The sequence below is a fragment of the Drosophila subobscura genome, chromosome O (assembly GCF_008121235.1).
Source record: "Drosophila subobscura isolate 14011-0131.10 chromosome O, UCBerk_Dsub_1.0, whole genome shotgun sequence".
In the NCBI taxonomy this organism is placed as follows: Eukaryota; Metazoa; Arthropoda; class Insecta; order Diptera; family Drosophilidae; genus Drosophila; species Drosophila subobscura.
The window spans coordinates 12,479,070-12,500,805 of record NC_048533.1 but is presented as its reverse complement, the minus strand read 5'-3'; the positions used below and the strand labels follow the sequence as shown (position 1 = coordinate 12,500,805).

At 44.1% G+C, this 21,736-nt stretch overlaps 5 protein-coding genes across 8 annotated transcripts; 2 read left to right on the top strand and 3 right to left on the bottom strand.

The window, feature by feature from the left end:
- Positions 1 to 527: 527 nt before the first annotated feature.
- On the top strand, positions 528 to 3,082 carry LOC117896995. Its single transcript, XM_034805555.1, is given in 7 exon segments — positions 528 to 684; positions 746 to 1,143; positions 1,145 to 1,328; positions 1,381 to 2,214; positions 2,272 to 2,450; positions 2,520 to 2,728; positions 2,800 to 3,082. Coding segments are annotated over 7 exon segments (1,992 nt in total). The 5' UTR covers positions 528 to 648; the 3' UTR covers positions 2,952 to 3,082.
- On the bottom strand, positions 3,004 to 6,097 carry LOC117896994 (LIM and senescent cell antigen-like-containing domain protein 1). Of its 3 annotated transcripts, XM_034805552.1 has the most exons (7): positions 5,985 to 6,082; positions 5,569 to 5,687; positions 4,465 to 4,584; positions 4,090 to 4,395; positions 3,880 to 4,021; positions 3,553 to 3,811; positions 3,004 to 3,486 (listed from the first exon to the last, which is right to left on the bottom strand). In XM_034805552.1, exons 2-7 carry the CDS (start codon positions 5,580 to 5,582, stop codon positions 3,290 to 3,292), a joined length of 1,038 nt encoding a protein of 345 aa, XP_034661443.1. In that variant the 5' UTR covers positions 5,583 to 5,687; positions 5,985 to 6,082; the 3' UTR covers positions 3,004 to 3,289. The 3 variants fall into 3 exon arrangements, with proteins under 3 accessions (XP_034661443.1, XP_034661445.1, XP_034661442.1); XM_034805554.1 differs by lacking the exon at positions 5,569 to 5,687 and having other exon boundaries at positions 5,985 to 6,097; XM_034805551.1 differs by lacking the exons at positions 5,569 to 5,687; positions 5,985 to 6,082 and adding an exon at positions 4,658 to 4,792.
- A 665-nt stretch (positions 6,098 to 6,762) lies between these two features.
- On the bottom strand, positions 6,763 to 8,725 carry LOC117898110 (probable cytochrome P450 313a4). 2 transcript variants are annotated; one of them, XM_034807295.1, is made up of 7 exons: positions 8,477 to 8,725; positions 8,213 to 8,410; positions 7,963 to 8,148; positions 7,831 to 7,903; positions 7,663 to 7,789; positions 7,028 to 7,604; positions 6,763 to 6,962 (listed from the first exon to the last, which is right to left on the bottom strand). In XM_034807295.1, exons 1-7 carry the CDS (start codon positions 8,628 to 8,630, stop codon positions 6,802 to 6,804), a joined length of 1,476 nt encoding a protein of 491 aa, XP_034663186.1. In that variant the 5' UTR covers positions 8,631 to 8,725; the 3' UTR covers positions 6,763 to 6,801. The 2 variants fall into 2 exon arrangements, with proteins under 2 accessions (XP_034663186.1, XP_034663187.1); XM_034807296.1 differs by lacking the exons at positions 8,213 to 8,410; positions 8,477 to 8,725 and having other exon boundaries at positions 7,663 to 7,769; positions 7,963 to 7,979.
- Positions 8,726 to 9,446: 721 nt separating this feature from the next.
- On the bottom strand, positions 9,447 to 11,490 carry LOC117898109 (probable cytochrome P450 313a4). The gene is given in 6 exon segments (XM_034807294.1): positions 9,447 to 9,702; positions 9,766 to 10,529; positions 10,571 to 10,637; positions 10,701 to 10,886; positions 10,958 to 11,155; positions 11,226 to 11,490. Coding segments are annotated over 6 exon segments (1,530 nt in total). The 5' UTR covers positions 11,380 to 11,490; the 3' UTR covers positions 9,447 to 9,541.
- Positions 11,491 to 12,236: 746 nt separating this feature from the next.
- LOC117897820 lies at positions 12,237 to 12,924 on the top strand. Its single transcript, XM_034806873.1, has 3 exons — positions 12,237 to 12,462; positions 12,516 to 12,692; positions 12,750 to 12,924. The coding sequence occupies exons 1-3, from the start codon at positions 12,238 to 12,240 to the stop codon at positions 12,918 to 12,920; spliced, it is 573 nt and encodes a 190-aa protein (XP_034662764.1). The 5' UTR covers position 12,237; the 3' UTR covers positions 12,921 to 12,924.
- Positions 12,925 to 21,736: the final 8,812 nt, after the last annotated feature.

Sequence of the window (21,736 nt, the reverse complement as noted above, 5' to 3'; positions counted from 1 at the left end):
ACTGTAAATCTTACTCGAATCGTCATTTAATTCTCAAAAAGATCGTTCAAAAGAAGCTTAAAACCCAAAACGTTAACCAAACGTTACTTAGTTTCTATACTTGTTGCTTGTCAACCAGCAACCCTATTTTCATGAATTAATATTCAAAGTATGTATGTTTTCCAATCAGCTCCTAAACATTTATATTGACTCTATCCTACAAAGACATACATATAACGTTTTCATTTGTTTTCTAAATATATCAATTTAGATACATTATCGTAATCTCGCACAGATTTACTTGTTTTTGCATAGATCGGAGCCTGAGATTTCTAACATATAACATATAAAACACGGGTGTCGAATTGTGTACAGCACCTTTTAAATATTCTACCCTGGACTAGGGCTGACAAATATAAATTAAGATAAATTAAAGCTTATAAATGGAAAAGAATTGTATGGGAATTGTAATTGTGTAATTTAATTAAACTCAATTTTTGAAACCATTTTGAATTTTATTTCGAAAGTACCCACCACTGTAAAATCAAATCGAAAATTCGACCGCGAAAACGCTGGTCACACTTTTGAAGGCGTGTTGGTCGGTGAACGGGGAACTTCCTTATTTCTTTTAATTTTTAATAAAGCTCGATAACTTGGAGAAAAAAGGAAATGCCACCGAAGAAAATAACCAACGGTCCTGTTCAGGTAATGCAAATTCTGAGCGCCTATGGAAGCGTTCTACCTAAATGCATAAATTGTTGTTTAGTTGCCGGCATCCGGTGGAAAAAAAGGACAAAATCATTGCGTACTCTGCGCAGTCGTGGCGGAGCGAGTTTGCCAGCGATGTGGCGACTTTTACTGCTCGAAGGAGTGCCAGACAGCGGACTGGCAGCACCACCGCTATATATGCTTTCCGATGCCGGCCCTGGTGATGCCCAGGGCGTTTTCCATTCTGCAATGCCAGGAGGAGCTGTCGATGGACATGGCAGGTGTATCCAAGCCGGAATCCATTAAAGTGACTGCAGCCCCTATTGCTGGTAGCACGAGCAGCAGCGACAAGGTTAGCAGCAGCACTAGCACCAGCAGCTGCAGCACCGCACCAACTATAAGTGGAATTGCCGCTCAGATGGCTGCAGCAGACCCTAAGACGAGCAACCCGAGCGGCCCAAGCAGCGTACCTCTCGAATAAAAGTGCCAGCATTAAAACCAAAAACAAAATCACGACTCTGCCGACTGTGGTAATACCGCCCAGCAATAGTGTGGTCATCATCAGTGGATTCTGTTCTGCGAACCGCTGCTTTGTCCGCAGCGAATCCGCTGACCAAGCGTATTCCCAAGTGTGCGAGAAGGTTCGTTAATTTTTACATTTACTCCAAAAACTCTAACATTGTTGCGTTTTAGGTAAATGCGTTGGGCAACGAGATGCCGAAAGTGAAGAATCTGCGATTCCACGGCTTCGTCTTGGCCCTCCACAATGGCGTTTTCCAGCGGGCCAAGGTAATGCAGACACGCCCGGATAAGACCGCCAAGCTGCTGTTCGTGGATCAGGGCATAATCAAGATGCGCGAGATGGAGTCCATGCGCGAGATAAGTGACGAGTTGCTCGCACTTCCGAGCTTCTGTTTCCTGGTGCAACTCAAGGACGTGGCCAACTATACCATAAGCCACGATGTGATGGCCCTTCTCTCACAATTCGATGGCGAAAAATTCGTAATGCAACACGACTCTGTCTGCAAGAATAATCCAATTAATGTAGAGCTTGTGAGTGTGAAAACGCAAAAGTCCCTGAATGAAACGATTCGGGAATTTTGCTCCACAAAGAAGGTTTATCCGTATGGCAAGAATGCAAGCCCAAAAGTTGAGAATTCGGAAAGTGGTGTCTCAGCTGTGGCAAAGCCTCGAGAGGAAAGCCCGAATGTGGCAGCAAAGGTTGATGCCACTCCGCCTACAGTGGCGTTGTCTCAAGAACCATTGAAGAAGCCAGCGACAACGAATGAACCGATTATAGATCTGAAACTGACTGAGGTATCTGACGAGTCTGCAAAGATAGAGCCTAAATCGGTTGAAGAGTTCGTATCTGAAGTAAGTGCTTCAGCGGCAACAGCAGCCACCACAATTATTGATTTACTCCCGCCAGCGGCAACAGCAGATGCCCTCAAACCCATTGAGGCGCCACTCCCAGTTCCTAAAGTCAATGGAGCTGATGCGTCCAACAATGGGCCGATTCTGGAACCAGTGAGTAATATTCTTTGGTTCAAATCCAATCTACATTCCCCTTTTTTCGGCTTGTAGCCATTTGAGATGAGGCGTTTAAGTGTCAATGACAAGGAGGGCATCGATTTATACATTGTGGATAGTTCAAAAATCTCTCGTGGCATTATTGGGGCGTTTGACCGGGTCTTTGCCAGTGAATTTGGATGTTTGAATACAACCATATCAAAGATAAGTCCATCGAAGCCGTACAAGCCAGTGTAAGTGATCGAATTACAATCATAAACACACCTTACCAGACTTAACTATTTTCGCACACACACACACAGTCTGAAGGAATATGTTTTGGCCAAATTTGAGAACAGCTTGTATCGTGCGAAGGTGGAACAGATCCGGCAGCTGCCACAGACACAGCAGACAGTGTACCGCATGACATACCTGGACTACACGAACATCGAAGAAGTGGCCGAGGAAGATATATACCGATATCCGCTGGCTGTTGCACTTCCTTGTCATACCAGCATTTGCATGATTGAAGGTTTGTCTTGTCCATGGCTGCATAATCTTTAGACAAATTTGTGTTTCTAATGGGATTTGATTTTCGCGTAGATTTCCCCTATAAACCGAATGCCGAGCAGATTGCTTACTTGTCTGAGGTCTTAAAAGTGCACGAAATTATTCACGTCGATGACGTTTCATACATGAAGAATGTGGCTTGGATCAAGTGCAATGAATTGATCAAAAAACTTGAGACAATGTAGGGGATTACCCTGCAATTTCAAATGTCAGACTAATACACAACTCATACACGTATTCAGAATCATTTTAAAAAACATTTATGTATAAATAAAATTGCATTAAATAACAACATTAAAAGCTGTTAATACATTCATCTGTTTCGCCTGTTTTTTCCTAGCGGTTAGCTGCCGTTGATTCAAGTTTTTTACATTAGAAATTACACACGAATAAAAGGGGAGGGGATGCTGTTAGGATGTTAGATGTAGACAAAATAAGCAGAGTCATAGACTACAAGGACAAAAGGCACTGTTTTGGTGTGGATTGGCATGCAGCAGTCCTCAGTTTTTGTGATGGACTGCATTTAGACATTCTTTTTCATTGTCATCTCGTGGGCAGTGCGGAGGCGGCGCCTCAGCTCGTTCGGGAAGCGTTCGTAGCATTTTTTGCACACGGGCTTCTCGTCGTATTCATAAAACTTGGACTTCTGAGTCATTTTCGTATCGCACACAGAACACGCAAAATGATGCACACACCAGGCTTTGTTCAGAGCCGTGAAAACTGTTTAGGGAAGAGCCATTAACGTTGTTATGAGAAGGAAATCATTGGGGGAGTTAATTTGCTCACCATCACCGCCAATGACCTGATTGCAGACAAAGCAAAGATTGCCAAAGAGCTGATGGTAATGCGTCTCGCAGTAGGCCAGGCCACGCTTCTCGTAGTGCCGATGCCCCAGGAAGGGCTTCTCACACTTGGCGCACACAAAATGCTCCACATGCCAGTGCTTGCCCAAGGCAGTGACCACACGCTCCTCAATTGGCCGACGGCAGGCTCCACAAATGGGAATACCCATCTTATCATGGCAACGTAGACAATACAATTCATTCTGTGGGGTGGAGATTAGGGGCAGCGTTATGGCAGAGCAATTGGAATGGCAGTTATCAGGGATCTCACCATATCGTTGGCCGCCAGTCCTGGGCGACTCTTCACCTCTCTCGCCGTGGAATCCAGTTCAGTGCCGCAGGCCGTGCAACTGAAGTGATAGCCATGGTAGACCTCGCCCCGGAAGCGCAGTGGCTCCTCGTCGATAAGGCCGCTGCGGAGATTCATTACAAAATAGTTCAAAAAGTTTCATAAAGTATCCAAAACAGGGCCGGAACTTACTGGCATTTTTGGCATACATAGCGGCCGGTGATCTCTGCCTTCACCTTGGCATTGCACTCGTGGCACAGGGCGCGATTCTGATTCTTGATGAAGCCACTGTCGGCCAGCTCCTTGGCACACAGCTGGCAGCGGAAGCATTGCGGATGCCAGCTGGCGGACATCGCCTTGATGACTCGTCCGATGACGAATTCCCCGCACTTGTTACAGCAGGGGGCGAAAAGCACATGGAAGTCACGTTCGCAATACTTGCGGCCCTCGAACTCGTAGAAAATCCCATCCTGGAATGGTCGGAAGCACTGTGCGCAGCTGAAAACGGCAAACAGGAATGCGTAAATATAGGAAGGAATCCAAAAGGTGTAGCTGTGGGCAACTCACACAAAACACTGCGTATGCCAGAGCTCGCCATTGGAGTTGACAATCTTCTCGGTGGGCTCGAAGCCATCGGCGCAACGCGTGCAATGCATTGCACCCAGCGACATGTTCACGGCCTGGACTCTGCAATATCACAAAAGCGGATAAGATTAGAATTAGTTTCCATCATTTCATAGCTTTAGAGTGGAGGGATTACACTTTAGCTTTGGAGTACATCATGGTTATGTTTTGGATTTATGGTTTTAAGTGTTGATGCACAAATGAGAACACAACTTCAGGGTTGGGCATGGAGCGAGCAAATGGAGAGAACGCGGCCGGCCTTATCGTTGACACTCAGCGTTGACTTGAGTGACTGCTGAATCATATTTCAAACACACAATGCAAATAAATGGAAGGCGAAGCAGGCTGGCACTTTGGATACCCTTGCAGATGAAAAAATCTCCTCAAAGTGCAGATCTTCTGTGGAAGATTTAGCATAAAACAGTCAAAGGACTTGCTCTATGACTTCACAGATGTCGCCCCTTTTTGGGTTTTCAACATCTTTACAAAGCTGAGATACCCTATGCAAGGGTATCCAAAAGATATGCCATTCCTTGGAACTCGCCAGCTGGAACTCGGAATTTCAGTTAAAGTGCAAGCGTTAAAATGTGCGGATGGGGGCAGTAATTTTTCACTCCGGTCTTTTAAATGGTTTCTTTGATTAATTAAATTGAATTCGGATTTGCCGCCAACACACACACACACAAGCCCACTCATCGCCACACAAACACACACACAAGCAAATAGTAAACAACACAGCAGCGGCGGCGGCGGCAGGGTTTATAAATAAATTTGAATGTGTATATGACGTCATCGATGGAGTAAACATCTGGCACCAAAAGTGCATCTTTTAGGCACCATGGATGAATGCTGGCCAAAGCATTGTTAATTGCATATTACGCAGCCTTAAATGGTGTCAAATCAGGATGAGGACGAGTCTAAAGCGAGGAAGATGAATGAAGTGGGTCACTCTGCTGGGGACTGAGGTCGTGTGCCAGTGACGTAAGTGCAGGACACAGCGAGGCGATGCGAAGGACGTTAACATATTTTTGGGAACATTCAGCTTACTGCACGGGTGGCATTCTATCTGTTTAACTGGCTTTCACTTGTTGCACTTGCCCACGGCTCGCCAATTGGATTGCGATTGCGTACGTACAACGTTTTTAGATCACGGCAAGAGAAACACTCTGCAAAACAAAATTTTCATGAGAAATATGTGTGTGCTTCTGGCTAAAAGTGCAGGCCATTTGGCCTGTTTCGGGCTAGATCCGGTTGCTTCACACATTCATCTCACTTTCTGCCCACGATCTGCCGTTTTAGCAAGCCAAATGGACCAGCACAGGCGGATAGGCACAGCACCTTCAACGACAACAACAACAACAGGTCTCGTCTTGCCAAATTGGGAGAGAAGAATTTCACTGATCTCAATGGCAATTTGGACACTTTAAACTCTTTTGAGACATTGGTTGGGGTTTCCTTATTACCTCTAACTAACTCTTTGCACTGCTCAATTGCTTGAAGCAATTAATTTATCTTCATTTATTTAATTAACACAGAAACGGGGTGGGGGGAGCAGTGTGACCGAGGAATTATCGATAAGATATACCGTCAAACCCTCAAAAACATACCAAAATACACCTCATTTTAAAAATATACCTTAAATATACCGTAGTCTTAAATCATATACCTCTATTTTTATGTTATATTTGTTATTACTATCTTGCAAAGACTTTCAACACTGAAACAATAATTAAATCCGATTGAAGAATCATTTTGGCTTATTATAAATACTCCTTCATTATTCAATTGTATACCTTATGACCCTATATTTTACAAATTTGAATTTTGAATTTGAATTTGAATTTTTCATTCCAACTCATGTTCAAGAAATACCGCAAACCTACCGAGGAAAAAAATCGAACTTAACCCTCTATTGTCATGCATGAAGAGCAGTCAGAGACCGTGTTGTGTAATGATGTTTTGTGTGTTGGCGCGGCAATTCTAATTGATTCACATATTTGAATAAAAAATGATAAGCGAAAAGCGATTCGACTTTATTTATTTTTTGCTTGCAGTTAGTCTATGCCTGAGCACATGTTTCGCTAAAAAACGACTCGTCCATTACCCGGGTGCAACCGGTCTTTATTCTCACATTTGTTGCGAAATTTAGAAAATATTCAGCAGCGAAAGTTTGTTTTTGCCTGTTGTAAGATTTAGGATCATATTTTATGTGATTAGTTTAATTTTACATTGCCCTAATGTTAAAAATTCCAAATATTGGCAGACTTTTTACTATTCTTTCTATATTCTCTTTTCAATTTCCAACTTTGGAACCGCTTTAAGTTTCATGGTTATATCTTCAACATAATAAAGATCTTCAAATTTAAAACTGGTCTTAAAACTATAGTTCCTCAGCAGTTTGGCCAATGTGACTTTGATTGATATCAAAGCATATCTCCAGCCTAAAAGAATTATGGTAATCCAGTTGATTATTTGGGGAAAGCTCTTTTGCTATAAAATATATTACCTATGCAATTCCGTATACCCTTTGTGAAGGGTATAAACGCGTATGGGTGCTTGTCCCGACTATTGTGCGGCAAGAAATTGTCGGGATTGAAGATTTCCGCTTCTGGTCCCCAGATTTGCTTGCTGCGGTGCATGTGGAACATGTTGATGGCGATCTGCACTCCCTTCGGAATCACAATTCCATTTGTCAGTGTCAAGTCCTGTGCCGTTTGTCGCGACACAACTGGAACGGGCGGTATAACTCGCATGGACTCATTTATAACCAAATCCAGGTACTTCATTTGCTGGGTGTCTTCGTAGGTGACCTCGAAATCACCGCCATCGGGGAACAAACTTTTGATTTCTTCAAACGCCCGCTCCTGGTACTGAGGGAACATGGCCAGCAGCATAAGGATATAATACACGGTATTGGCGGTCGTCTCAAACGCACCAAACACAATCACATTGGACTCGTCCTCGACATTTGTCAAGGTAAAGACTCCGCGCCTCAGTAAGTCCGTTGCCAGGTTGAGGAAAATATTCTTATCCTTCGACTTGATGGAGTCCTCCGTGTCCTCTGCCAATCTTTTTTGAATAAGCTGAAATGGCGGACAAGTTACTCAAATATATACAGCAAAGTGTCTCCATAATTCGCACCTTCCTTATGAACGCTCGAATCTCCGTTTTGGCTCGATGATAGTTGTCCTCCTTGCCCGCCAGTTGGCGGGCCCAACGGCTGTTCAGCCAGGGCGAGAAGCACATATCTGTCATGGTTTCTAGACAACTGTGAATGCATAGCAGTAGCCCAGACCACACCTGACTCACCATTGATAGCGCTCCATCAGGGAGTTGCTCTTGAAGTTCTCCTCACTCTTCACATCGCAGCCCATTGTGGTTTCTGCACACGAATTATAAGTTATAAGAGATTTATCCTCACTGCCAGCTTCGACTACTCACGAGTTGCAATGCCCAAGGTCAGGCTCTGCAGCAGCGGAATCAAATCATGCTCACCGCCACCGGGCAATGCTTCCAGCTGGTCGAGTAGCTGTGCCGTCTCCTTGTTGAAAATGGGCAGAAAGCTGAGCAACACTTTGTGGCCGAATGCTGGATTGAGGAGCTTGCGATGAACACTCCAGCGAGGATCTAGACGAAGACCAGACCACATTGAAGTAACTCCGAGCAACTCTTCGGCCCCGCATCCACGCACCCTTTAAACTGAAGAGTCCAATGCCAGCTCCATCGTCCACGGCCTTGTAGATGATGCCCTTGTTCACGCAGTGGGGCGAGGTGAGGATGTCCTGCACCACTTGCGGATCGCTGACGATCATGAACGGAATGGGGCCCAGCCACGAGAATATTGTGGGGCCATGCTTGGCCAGATAAATTCCAAATTCATTCAGTATATCTGTCGTAGATACAAAATTTAATCCACTGATCAAACAGTTCCAAATGCAAATCCTTTTGTATGTACCTTCCCTGCGCATCAGCTTGTGTGCCATGCCCAGAATTGGGTATCCAACAGGACCGGGAATTTTGAGAGCGAGTAAGTAAAATCGCCGCCGACTCCACAGAAAGTATATCCAAAGGACGAGCAGCAAACCGCACCACAGTGTCCACGTTAACATGATTAATCCTTGGGAATGCACTATTCACTTTTACCCAACAATATTTCACTGATATCCGACCGATCGCTGTGAAGTCCGTCAACAATTTGATTATCCAATTTTGTGGCAATCGAGTTTTTATATGCCGGACGCGATTACTTTTTGGGTACGCGTTCGATCTGTGTGTATTGTCACGCGTACTGCTCTATGGTCTATGGGTGCCCAGGTGACTCCCAGCGTAAATATTGAAAGAAGCAGCCGTGCGGGCAAAGGTGCGAGCAAGCTCCAATGAACCGTACATAGCAAGCCATTTTTTATAGGGTCTTATCATGGAAGACGCGCATACAAATAGCTATAATTTCAGCTAATGGCCAGCAGTGACACGCCAAACACTTCGGGAATACGAATAGATCCATTCCGGCCCCCCCAAATTCAAGCAATAACAAAACGTCATCGATTGATCAATGGGTGATAATTATTGCGTTGCAAAAAAGCAGCCAAAAATTCTACTATTGCGAGTGTCGTGCTACAAACCGAGTAGCAAATGCCATAACACACGTGCCTACATAATTATTGCAAATAGTAATTGACAGAAACATTTCATTACAGCATTTCGTACATTTTTAATTCGTCAGATAACTATTTATTATAGTTAGGAGAGAGCTGCGGCACTCCATGCCCGGCAATTAATTCGGTCATTAATTAAACAAAAGTCAAATAACGTAAAAAGCTTTGGAGATTTTACTACGAGTATATGTGTAACTTTTCTACACTAAAATACACCAACATACAGATCTATTTTATTTGGATTGTTGTTCCTCATTCATTCCCTTATTATTGTACATCTATTTTGTCTTAAAAATATTCTTACAAATTCCAATGGACTGGTGGCGAGTTCGTTGCTCTTTTCCATAACACATAATTACTCATTTTCATTTTCTCTTTTGGACTTGCAACTTTGGAACCGTCTTTAGCTTCATGGTTACATCTTCCACGAAATAAAGATCTTCGAACCTAAAACTGGTTTTATAACTATAATTCCTCAGCAGTTTCGCCAAAATGACTTTCACTGAAATCAAGGCATATCTCCAGCCTAAAAACATGGAAACAATTATTATTAAACCTTTATGTTTTGGTATGAAATATCAGCCATTACCTATGCAATTCCGTATACCCTTTGTGAAAGGTATAAAGGCATAGGGATGCTGCTCGCCTCGAGCTTTGTGCGCCAAAAAGTTGTCGGGATTGAAGGTTTCCGCTTCCGGTCCCCAGAGCTTCTTGCTGCGGTGCATGTGGAATATGTCAATCATGATCTGCACTCCCTTGGGTATCACAATCCCATTCGACAGCGTTAGATCCGCTGACGTTTGTCGTGACACAAGGGGAATTGGCGATATTACACGCATGGATTCATTTATAACCAAATCCAAGTACACCATTTGCTGGATGTCTTCGTAGGTGACCTCGAAGTCACCGCTATCGGGAAATAGACTTTTGATTTCTTCAAAAACTCTCTCCTGGTATTGGGGGAACATGGCCAGCAGCATGAGCACATAATACACAGTCTTAGCGGTCGTCTCAAAGGCGCCAAACACAACTTGGTTGGACTCATCCTCTACATTTGTGAGATCGAAAACACCGCGCCTAAAAAGGTCCGTGGTGACATGGAGAAATATGTTCTTATCCTTCGACACGATGGAGTTCTCTGATTCGTCAGCTAATCTTTTTGAATGAGCTGAGAGGCAAAAATACACTATTATATATTCCATGAGGAGTATCTCCATGGTTCAGACCTTTCGTAGGAACCCGCGGATCTCCGTCTTGGATCGATGATAGTTTACCTCCCTGCCCAACAGCTGGCGGATCCACTTGCTGTGCAGCCAGGGCGAGATGCACATATCTGTGATGGTTTCTAGACAACTGTTAATGCATAGCAGTAGCCCAGACCACACCTGACTCACCAGTGATAGCTCTCCACGATGGATTTAAAGTTCTCCTCGCTCTTCACATCGCATCCCATTGTGGTTTCTGTACTTGGAACCCAAACGATTATCAATTAGCACATCTACCAAGGGAGACTTTCCCACTCACGAGTTGTTATGCCCATTGTAAAGCTTTGCAGTAGCGGAATTAAATTCAACTCTCCGTTGCCCGGCAGTGAGTCAAACTGCTTGAGTAGCTGTCCCGTCTCTTTGTTGAAAATGGGCAGAAAGCTGATCAAAACCTTGTGGCTGAAGGCCGGATTCAGCAGCTTGCGATGCACACTCCAGCGGGGATCTAGACGAAGACCAGACCACATTGAAGTAATTCAGGAACACAGACTGCGGCAGGCCACTACACGGACGCACCCTTTAAACTGAAGAGTCCCACGCCCATTCCATCGTCCACCGCCCTGTAGATGATGCCTTTGTTGACGCAGTGGGGAGAGGTGAGGATATCCTGCACCACCTGCGGGTCGCTGGCGATCACAAAGGGAATAGGTCCAAGCCAAGACATTATTGTGGGGCCATGCTTGCGCAGATAGATTCCAAATTCATTCAGTATATCTGTCATTGGTACGAAATTAGATCCACTGATCAAACAATACCAAATTTACATAAATCCTTCTGTATGTACCTTCCCTGTGGATCAATTTGTGTGCCATGCCCATAAATGGATATCCAATTGGTCCGGGAATTTTGAGTGTGAGCAAATAGAATCGTCGCCGACTCCACAGAAAGTATATCCAAAGGACGAAGAGTAATCCACACCAGAGGGTCCACGTTATCATGTTGTATCCTTTTGACTGCACAATACACTGAAATGACCGCTAAGTTGCCGCTTCTAATCCGCCCAATTTACGACCGAACGCTGTGAAGTTCCCCAACAATTTGACTATCCAAATGAAAGCCAATCGAGTTTTTATATGCTGAACTCTAGGGCTTTTTTTCGGCCGCTGTCGATCTGTGTGCACAACATTTGACACGCTTATTTCTCTATTATGGCCCACGTGATGCTCGGCGTAAACACTTAAAAAACAAAACAAAAAAAAGAAAGCCGGTCTTCAAAACCCAAGCGACAAAAAAATTATTGTTATCTTTGTTGATCAGAATAACCCATTAATCAAGTTTTTCGGAAAGATGCCAGGAATTCTGGCATACGTATGCTTAGTTCCGCTTCGTGAGAAATAAGCAGCGAAGCTTCGTCATCATCGTGTATTGTTATGACATGGTTACAAATGTACATATGTATGAGTACGAGTAGGTATGTTATGTTGTGTTGATGCTCTTTTGATTCAATTATGATGCTCACGATAATCACCAGTTACTGTAGCTTTTTAAAAGCTCACCGAAAGTGAGTAATAAAGTACACACAAGACACGTTTGTTTTGGGAAATTGAATCAGCGACTGCTTGGCTGCAAATGATATTCGCTGGAAGCTCCACTTGCTAATTGAAATCTAGACTAACATCATGCATACATATTTGTATGTTTTAGTGATCTTGTTTGTTTAATTATCTACTCTTATTAATTACTATTATTAGCACTGAAATATTCCATAGTTGTGGCTATAAAACAGCAAACAATTCGCACACGAGTCCCATTCCGGAATAAATGTGAAAATGGGTCACCAACTGTCAAGTCAAGTAATGATCCTGCTGTTAATTGTGAACTCTTCGTTGCAAGTGAAATATGAATTCGTGCTAGATAATGAACATGTGCTCAGTGAGTGTCAGGATAAGCCTCCAGGAGCGCTCAGCTACGATTCCTTGTTCGATTTTTCGGAGATGGCCTTGACGATGAGCGATGACGGAGTGACCTTAACAGGAAATGCCACCACAGTTTGGGATGTAAAGCCAACGGACCGCATACAGGTAAGCCATTTAACCATATAACGTTTGAAATAATAATAATATATGCATTTTAGGGCACTGCCAATATCCTTTATTTTGATCGTGGCACCTGGCAACCAACCGTACTCAACATAATCGCAAAGAACTTCTGCGCGACCATGTACGATGAGCGACAATTCTGGTACAAGTTCTGGACGAGGCACATCATAAATGCAGACGAAGTGAAGGAAAACTGCCTGAAAGTGGCTGGAGTATGTGTCGTACACATAACCATGAATATTATTTTATTTCATTCACTTTTCTTGCAGACTAAACTAATCATGGAACCGTTTCTTATAAAGTTTGAATTTGGCTTCGATGCACCACTGAGGCAAGGCCGCCACAAGATTGTAATGGGTTTCCGTGCATTCGACGAGCATAATGTGGAACGTAAATATAACATTTGTTTCGAAATCACGGGCGAGTTTTACAAGATGTAAATCAACTTGGAAATATATTATTTATTTTCTTAAATCTTAATTGAATAATTTAAAATGGAGTAGATGGAGTAAACTAGATGTTTATCAATCAATAAACACCATGTCATGTGGGTCTAATAATTTTATTTAAACACTATTATTAAGACGGCACGGCACGACTGGCGAAATGAGTAACTTCTGAATGAATAAGTATATTTTCATGAAGTGGACTCCATGAGCGGACTGCTCCACTCAGTGATATAGCAACGTTGCAAGGTTGCCATTACCGCAACTAATAAATATATTTACATATGTATGTAACAAACTGACCGATTGCATTTTGATGCAATCCAGCTGCGGTCACTGACTGCCGCCGCTGTCCGAAATGTGATGCGCCAGCATGTAGACCAGGTTCTAGACCGTGAGACACGGAAGCTCTTGCGGAACTACGTAAGCAGATCTCGCACTCATAATTGTTTGTTGTAAAAGTATAAAAGAGAGTTCAAATAGAGTGCGACATAAAAAGTGTAAGCCTTACAATCAATTTGGAAAGTTTTACTTTGTTGCCGGTGAATAAAAATATGAGACAAAAATGATTGATATGTTAAAACTACGCGGAAACTACCTGCCGCATTACCACCACGAGTAACACAGACTGGACCTATAATCTGAAATCAAAACAAATAAGTGGGCAAAGAATTCCATTCATAAAAGCAGCACAAATTAAGTTATGCATAAACCTGTTGCACTTCATTGTTAAGTTCGATTGAATTAGACGGCTAACCGACACCGCAGAAGTGTTAACAAATCAAACAAGATTGGCTAAGAATATTAATATATTTTAATGGGTTTTTGTTATATTTTTTCAATCGATTTTCTTTGGAAATTCAGTTGCTGATTCGAAAATAAACAAATATATGTATGGATGCACTAGTTTTGTGTAATAATTTAGTTAATTGCACCACCAATAATTCTAATCATTGACTACCAAAAAATCTCCCATTCGTTCTCCAACCCCAAGTCGCTCGATCTAGTTTATTATCGAAGATCCATCCCCCCAATGGAGGCACCAAGCCACAAAAAAAAAGGAGCAATCAATCAAATTCAATCGATTCCAGCCCATCGTAGATCGCAGATCGCAGATCGTGGAACATTGAGTGCAAATTATGAAGACATAAATTTGAAATTGCTGAATTTTGCGATTTGAGCTATGGCCAAACGATTTGTTTTGCTGCCATGTTTATGCGCGGCATCAAAATGCAAATTATGTCCAATTTATTGACAAATGAAAATAAATATGTTCGCTGCAGCATGGAATGTTTGTATGGATTGGGTGGGGGCCTCAGGGAGTAGTTCTCTGAGGTCAATAAACCACCGAAAAAGATTAGCATCAACTCCCCATTAAAGTTGGGAGTCAATTGGGAGCCAGCGAGGGCACTGATCCCCACTCGACTTGAGTAGTCAAAGACGAAGAGCCTGGGAAACCGGGCCCCAGATAGCGCTTCATTACGACACAATTATGTCGAATTATTCGGATGCCACTTCAGATAGCCCCCTCAATGGATGGCTCCTCGACACTTGCAAGTGGTCGGCTTTCGCCAGAAATCAATTCAATTACGTCTCAACTCTATTCTCACAGGGATTACAGAGGACACCAGGAGCACAATGCTTGCATTAGTTCCACACGAATAACTTTGAAGCGCTGCTGATGATTAGCACGCGGCGGTTGTGCGGACTGGAACTAGGACTGGGCCTGAGGCAGTGGCTGCTGGTGTTGGTGGCGCTGCCATTTGCATACATACTCCTATGTATGTACATATGTATTTATGTATGTTTTTATGTATTCATAGCATGCCCGTCCCCTAGCTATCGCGACAGCATAAAAACTAAACCCGAAGGTGGGACCACCCACATGGCCGTCTGTGCTTTTATTGCTCACAAAGTAGCATAAACAAATTCCGCATCTAACGGCGGCAGCTCGACATCGACATCGACATCCATCCACATTAGCGTAGACATCGACATCAGCAGCGGCAGCGGCATCAGTGGCCACAAAGTCAACGCCACCGCACACCTGATGGGGCTGATGGGAATGATGGGAATGATGGGGATTGCTGTGGCTGATGAGCACATGGAGCAGCATGATGGACTTCGAGCCGAGGAGTTCGAGTACTCCCGCAGCAGTACATTAAATACTTCTCCTCCTCCCCACATCCCTGGGACTGCTGCATTGTTTGTTGTTGCTGCGCGTTTTGCTTATTTGAAGTACGGTTTGAGTTATTTGCGTCAGTTGTGTGGTCTGCTCTGCCCCGGCAGTCACAGTTGGCTCCGTTCCTCAGACACAGCGCACCCGCCGTGGCGATTATCAATAAATTTGTTACAGAACATTGGTCCATCCATCCACTAATGTGTCGCCAAATGTCGGCCATCCCGGGGCGCAAATCAAAATAAACCACTTGGAGGACCACCACAAAATAAATGTCCAGAGTCTAGACGCTGGCTGGTAGGGCGTAGATTCCAATTAGACACCTTGACCACACACAAGACCAGTCCGGGCACTTGAGTAGGCCAGACCCCTGTCCACTTTCTCACATATTTCACTGCGACGCGGCATGTCCTGCCGACATGCTCAAGTGTGTGGCGTCTGGCCAGGAGCAACAGCGGCGACAAGTAGCTCGTTCCGGCGGCACAGGACAGGCGTGATATATAAACAAAGCCACCACACACGCATGATTACATGATCATGATCGAGGGACAACCGACTCCCTCCGTCCGGGTGTCCAATTGCAGCCGCCACCGCCACTGAAGGTCACAGACAGATACAAAAGATTGCTTGTGGCAGATGTGCAGAAGGAGGGGCACTAGCTGTGGCAAGATCCATACTTTTAAGCTCTTAAGTACAAGCGATTCACTTTGGCCAATGTGCGCTTTTCAATTCAATTTCTGTTTCAATTTGCCATAGATAGATTCGGCACAGATATGGGGGGATTTTTCCATTATTATTGGGGCCTGTGGGCTCTGGTAGACAAGTACGCGTATTATTAATGTAATAGCGGCTAATTGCGCATTCCCTGTGCCAGTGGCAAAGGCAAATTAGAACGAAACACTTCAGGCAGCGACTTAAAAGCTTTGATTTTGATGGAACACTTGGCGCATCGGGCGTGGAATTGATGTCTGCATTTTGCGGCCGTTGAGATCATTGCAACGATTGCCCCCGGGCATTGTCCAAAGTGGAGCCAAGCAGATTAGAAAATTTGCAATAACTTTATCCACTTGAGGCCACCACAGAGCACACAACACACACCGATGACTGCTCAAGGTTTTGGCCTGGTACAGACGGACACCCATTGGAAAATGTACCACAGCAAAGCTGTTGTTGCATTTATTTGGCCTGGCCGAGACAATAAACAAAGTACATAGTATCTGCCACGGCATGCGGCAACAAATAGAGGCAATCCAAATACGATTACGATGCTGTACGATGAACGATGCTCTGTGCGAGGCCCGATGATATCTCGCGCCCCGTAACAAGAACAATAAAACACACACTGGCCAAATATGACAAAACAAACAACAATACGTCGACGAATGGCTGCCAAATTGAATGATCGATACAGCAGCAGCACACACACCGGCCGATGGTGCGGCGGGGAATCGGAGTCGGAATCGGAATCCTCATTCGCAGCCAAATCAAAGTCAGTCCCCCCACAATCAACGCCATTGCAGCGGCAAATCAAAATTCCTGCGAGAATATAAAATTTAATTGCCTACAAATTGGCGCGATGAGTTTTATTGCCATTTAAAAAATATATCTATACGATGTACATTTGTATGCACGCTTACATGGGAAGTACGAGACTGAATGGGGAATGTCGGTTTAGGGCCACAATTTAGTGCGGGGTGTCCGCGTGGGTGGCAGCCAGGAAACAAATATTTGATTTAGTCAAAAGCTAATGATTTATTTACGATTTCCCATCGACAATCGCATTGGGAAGTACAATGTAAACTAGAGTAGGAAAGTTTTGAAATAGGAAAAACACATAAATAATGTGCATAGTTTCAGTTTCCGCTGAGCTCACTTTAGTGTCTAGAAACTGAGAGTAGAAATGGCTAAGAATTATAATTCGAGATTTTATATGTGACAATGTGATCAGTGATTGCCTGAAAGAGCTCAATTTTAATGGAGTTTTCAAGTTTTTCGAACCAAATTGACATCATTGTAAGATATCTAGACATCATGCCAATGCGAGTTGATTTTTATACCCGGTACTCGAAGAGTAAATAGGGTATATAGTATTTGTGCGGATAACGGTTGTATGTAACGCACAGAAGTAAACGTTTCCGACCCCATAAAGTATATATATTCTTGATCAGCATCAATAGCCGAGTCGATTGAGCCATGTCTGTCTGTCCGTCCGTCCGTCCGTCCGTCCGTCCGTCTGTCCGTCTTGTTTGTCGGCTAGTTCTCAGAGACTATAAAAGCTAGAGCCATCAAACTTTGGCACCAGACTGCTGTATGCTCACACTGAAACCAGTGTATTTCAAAAATGAGCCCCGCCCCCTTCCGCCCCCGCAAAAGGGCGAAAACATCCCAAATCTACAATTTTGCAGATAACAGAAAACTAAAAACGCCATTCCGTAGGGAATGACCATATCTATCAGATCACCAAATTGGGATCCGATTGGATCAATATTATAGCCACAATGAAGAAATTAATTTTCAGTGGCCAAACCCACCCCGTCCCGCAGCATTCACAATCTGCTTCGCGCTGTTTATGGCCTGGCCCCTGACACGTCACTGCCTCTGCCTCTGCCGCTGCCTCTGCCGCTGACTCTGCCGCGACTCTGCAGTGTGTGTTTCTAGGGGAGGGTGGCGAGCTAAAGGAGCGTGTTGGCCTGAGTAGTGTTGTTGATGTAGATGACAGATGAAGAAAAAATGTAAAATTTGACAAATAACCGCTAAGTTGCAGATGTAGTACTGAGTGACGGGTATAAAAGTTGTGACGCATAAGAAGCGTCTCACACGTCCCTTCTCGTTTCAGATATTCTCGGAGAAGATTTTAATGCCAGATTTTACTGGCTAATGTTTCAGCTTAATTTGAATCGCAGCCATTGACCTTCGACTACTTTAAATAAGTACGACGAGACGGAGTACTTTCAATCATTTTTGAGAAAATATACAAGATACTTTCATCCCTCTATTGCATATTCTTATCGTTTGAAGCAATGCCTCAAATTCGTTAAAGAACATATTCACAAAGTTTTAAGGTCTAAGGAGATCTCCAACTTTTTTTCTGCCCAACAATTACTTCCCTTCTTTATATTAAATGTGTTTTAATGATCCAAACTCTAAATTGAATCATGCAAGGCCTACTCATTCAAGGCTTTTCACTTGCCATATGGGCTTTTCCCTGAAGTACTGTACGAAACGAACGATTGATCTGCACTTTATGGCCTTTCGTATGCGAGTATTTTTTGCAATAATGACCACTACACTTAAGCTTTGGCACTTGAGCTACTACTTAAGTATTTAATGAATCGAAATTGTATATCTGTCAGGCGTACAAAATTCTACTTATGGCGCCTGAGAGCCACGCCAAGTGGAAGCAAAAAATGCAAAAGACTTTAGCCCGAAACAAACAAAAAAGCAACAACTTACTCATCATGGATTTAATGGGATTTCAACATATTCATGGTGGATATGTTTGAAATTTGATTGCCGAAAATTCCTATACACAAAATGACCCAAAAGACAGTTGCTTCCTGCAATGGCAGCGCCAGCGCCATTTGGATATGGATATGGGATGTTTACATGACTCCGGGCGGTCCCCCGGCTGCTCGGCAAGTGCACTTGAGGCGAGAGCATGGAGACACGAACAGTGCTGGAGCGGTGGGGCCCCTGGCTCATTATGCATTCAGGAACTGACATTGAAGTGGCCGAGACGCCCCATCGGATGGCAGAGAGTTCATGCGCGGCTAGGCTGCTAGGGTTACATGGCCTTTGGGCTTTATTATTGGTAGTATTAGTAACACATGATTACGCTTTATTGTAAACAAAAGCGCAGATAAACAGGCAAACACACCACCCTCTAATGATATGTTAATGCAGATGGCGCACACTGCGTATGAGTGCCACCAATGAGTTGGGCACGCCACTGGAATGGGAAGGGGAATGGGAAATGGGAGGAAGGAGCTGCCGATGCCTATGCTGTTTGTCTGTCAACGGCCAAGTCAAATAAACTTCATTCTGGCACTGGCACTGGCACTGGCACTGGAATGTACTCCGACACTCCTCGCCACCAAGTGCGAATCAAATGGTTGAATGGAGCGAGCCCCCAGCTCGCTGCTGCTGTGGCTAATGAATGAGTTTTTCAAGTGAAATGGTTCTTAATTGACCGGCAATTTGGAGCTTAGCATGAGACACACACACACACATCTCCATCCAACGCTGCTGAATGCTTGCCCAATCAAAGAAAAGCTGACCAGTAGTTCCCCCTCTCTAAGCTCGGGCCAGCTGTCGACACGCCGCAGCGTTTAAGTGTAATTTTCTTCTTATTCCATTGAAGCAGGTCCTTGGCAGGGCAGGATAACTCACTGCAACGCACTGAGCAAAGTTCTTGGGCAACGTCAGACAACGTCTTTTGGTCTCGTTAAAAATTCACTTCAGCCGTTGCTTTCACTTCAGATAAACATAATGGCCGTTCATTTGCGCCGTCAACGTCTGGGTTTGGGTAGTCTCGGGGTCTCGACCCACTCAACCCTCAGCCCAGCATAAGAAATTGCAAGAAAATGTTCTTTTCGAATCGAAGTCGAGCGCTCAGGACAATTGCGTACGTGTGCGCCAGCAAGAAGCTGCAGAAAAGCTGAAAAGGAGCCAACGACAGCGACAACGACAACGACAGCGACCCGAAGGCGGCAAGGAGAAAGCAGAAAGAAAAGTGAATGTCGCATCTTTGCTGCCATGTAATTTGCTCTCTTGCCATGTGCTTCATCAGAAAGGAAATTGAAAATTGCTGCTAATAGCTGACGACAGTGGAGTGGGTGTGGCCGATAGGCGTCGGGGTGGGTGGTTGGCGGCGGCCAGGGAAAAAATGCTAAGCCAACGAAGGAAATTCCTCGTATAATGATTATGAAAAAATAAAAGAGAACAAAAAAAAGCTAAAGAACTGAAAGTAGGTGGAATTCATTTGAAATCTAAATTGGCTCAACTTAGTGACGAAAGCTAACGAGGCGGCCAGAGAGGAGGCGGCCAGGGGCATTGGCACTGGCTTTGGTGCTTCACAGAGTTCTTTGCTAGCAAATTAGAGTTGATTTATGCATTAACACAAATTCAAGTTAATTCAATTATCAGATTGCCCATTGCTTCTTTCTTATCCTTAGAGTGACAAGAGGTCATTGGAGTTATGTACATATGTGCTGACACATTATTTCTCTTCTCTCTTTTGAAACCCAGAACTCTTTGCCATTCCACAATTGCTGTTTCCACTGTACATCCCACACTTTTCTCTTGTATCATACGTAGTCATAGAGGGCAGATCAGAGTGTTTACACTAGCCAATGAACACTTAAACAGACTTTAAGCGCTTTTATGATGCTCCAAATAAATTTGTGAAAACAAAAGATTAACGACGAAGTGAGTTGCAGAGGTGCTTCGGCACTCTATGCCAGAAAAATCGGAATATCTGACTCATTGCAAGTGTTTACTTTACTATGTTGTACGACATTGTTGTACGATCAGTTTGTTTTATTTGCTCCATCCTTTCATCCCAAAAACACTTTTCGGATGCCGTGCCAAATGCTGTTGGGGGAGAAAAACAAAAGGCAAATGCCAACAGTTCACATACAACAAGTGACTGTTTATCAATAGATCTTCAAGTGTTTTTCCGTTCGGGCCTATTAGCAGGCGCTCTGGCAACTGATAAGCACCCCCAACCCCGAGCAATCTAACGCCTGTACAAGGAGCTGTGGATCCCCAATGTGGAGCGTTGTCTATGCGCTTTTAATTGTCGAACATTACGAGTCGGCAGGTCCATTAAAAGCGTTAATTAAGTTGCCTCAATGACGGGAAAAACTTGGACACATGTGTGTCCGTCCGTCTGTCCGCCTGTCTGTCTGTCCGTACCACAAGATTTTCATGCAAACAGACCCTCGATAGTGCTGGACTCAACTCAACATTCGCCGATATTGAATGGCTGTCCATAAAACGAAAAGAAGAACGCGCTGAAACCGTTTTATTCGTGCGGTAAAATTTGAAATTTTTTACCCGAAATTTGAACAATAAACAAAATCACAAAAACCAAAACATTTATCATTCAATTTCTACGCTATGCAGAGGCTGTGCTCTGCTCTGCTCTGTCCGGCCATTCCGCTGCCCAAAATCATTTAAATGATTTTTTATTTGAAGCCAAATAAGCAAAGGAGTGGCCACCGGGCAGGGAACGATCGAGTCGGATCTGATCGGATCGGATCGGAACGGATCTGGAATTGCGCAAAGATTTCCACAGCTGCTGCCTGCCTGCCTGCCCGACGTACTTTTCGTACCGAGATTGAGTTGGAAATGAAAAATAAAATCAAAATTGAGGTGGGTGGCCATTTTGTTTGCCTGAGAGTAGGTGGCACAAGGCAAGGAAGGCAAGGGAAGGAACCTGTTAGTGTGCCATTGGACGGCGTTGATTTTGGTGGCGGTCAGGGGATGGATGGATGGGATGGGATGGCTGCCTGCCCCGTGGGGGCATCAACAACTTGCGCAAATAGCACCATCATCAACAATTGGTATAATTTCGTAGGCATCTGTCCGTGTCTGTGTTCATTGTGCTCTGTGGGATGGTTTCCCATGA

What these genes read in the sequence shown, in the direction of transcription:
- LOC117896994 (XM_034805551.1), bottom strand. Translation starts at nt 4,680, where the DNA reads ATGATGTACTCCAAAGCTAAAGT. An exon ending in ATGTACTCCAAAGCTAAAGT is followed by an intron (nt 4,585 to 4,657) that starts GTAATCCCTCCA and finishes GTGATATTGCAG; the next exon opens with AGTCCAGGCCGTGAACATGT. An exon ending in TGGCATACGCAGTGTTTTGT is followed by an intron (nt 4,396 to 4,464) that starts GTGAGTTGCCCA and finishes TGCCGTTTTCAG; the next exon opens with CTGCGCACAGTGCTTCCGAC.
- LOC117898110 (XM_034807295.1), bottom strand. Translation starts at nt 8,630, where the DNA reads ATGTTAACGTGGACACTGTGGTGCGGTTTGCTGCTCGTCCTTTGGATA. An exon ending in CAAGCTGATGCGCAGGGAAG is followed by an intron (nt 8,411 to 8,476) that starts GTACATACAAAA and finishes TATCTACGACAG; the next exon opens with ATATACTGAATGAATTTGGA. An exon ending in TGGACTCTTCAGTTTAAAGG is followed by an intron (nt 8,149 to 8,212) that starts GTGCGTGGATGC and finishes GTCTTCGTCTAG; the next exon opens with ATCCTCGCTGGAGTGTTCAT.
- LOC117897820 (XM_034806873.1), top strand. Translation starts at nt 12,238, where the DNA reads ATGATCCTGCTGTTAATTGTGAACTCTTCGTTGCAAGTGAAATATGAA. An exon ending in AGCCAACGGACCGCATACAG is followed by an intron (nt 12,463 to 12,515) that starts GTAAGCCATTTA and finishes TATGCATTTTAG; the next exon opens with GGCACTGCCAATATCCTTTA. An exon ending in ACTGCCTGAAAGTGGCTGGA is followed by an intron (nt 12,693 to 12,749) that starts GTATGTGTCGTA and finishes CTTTTCTTGCAG; the next exon opens with ACTAAACTAATCATGGAACC.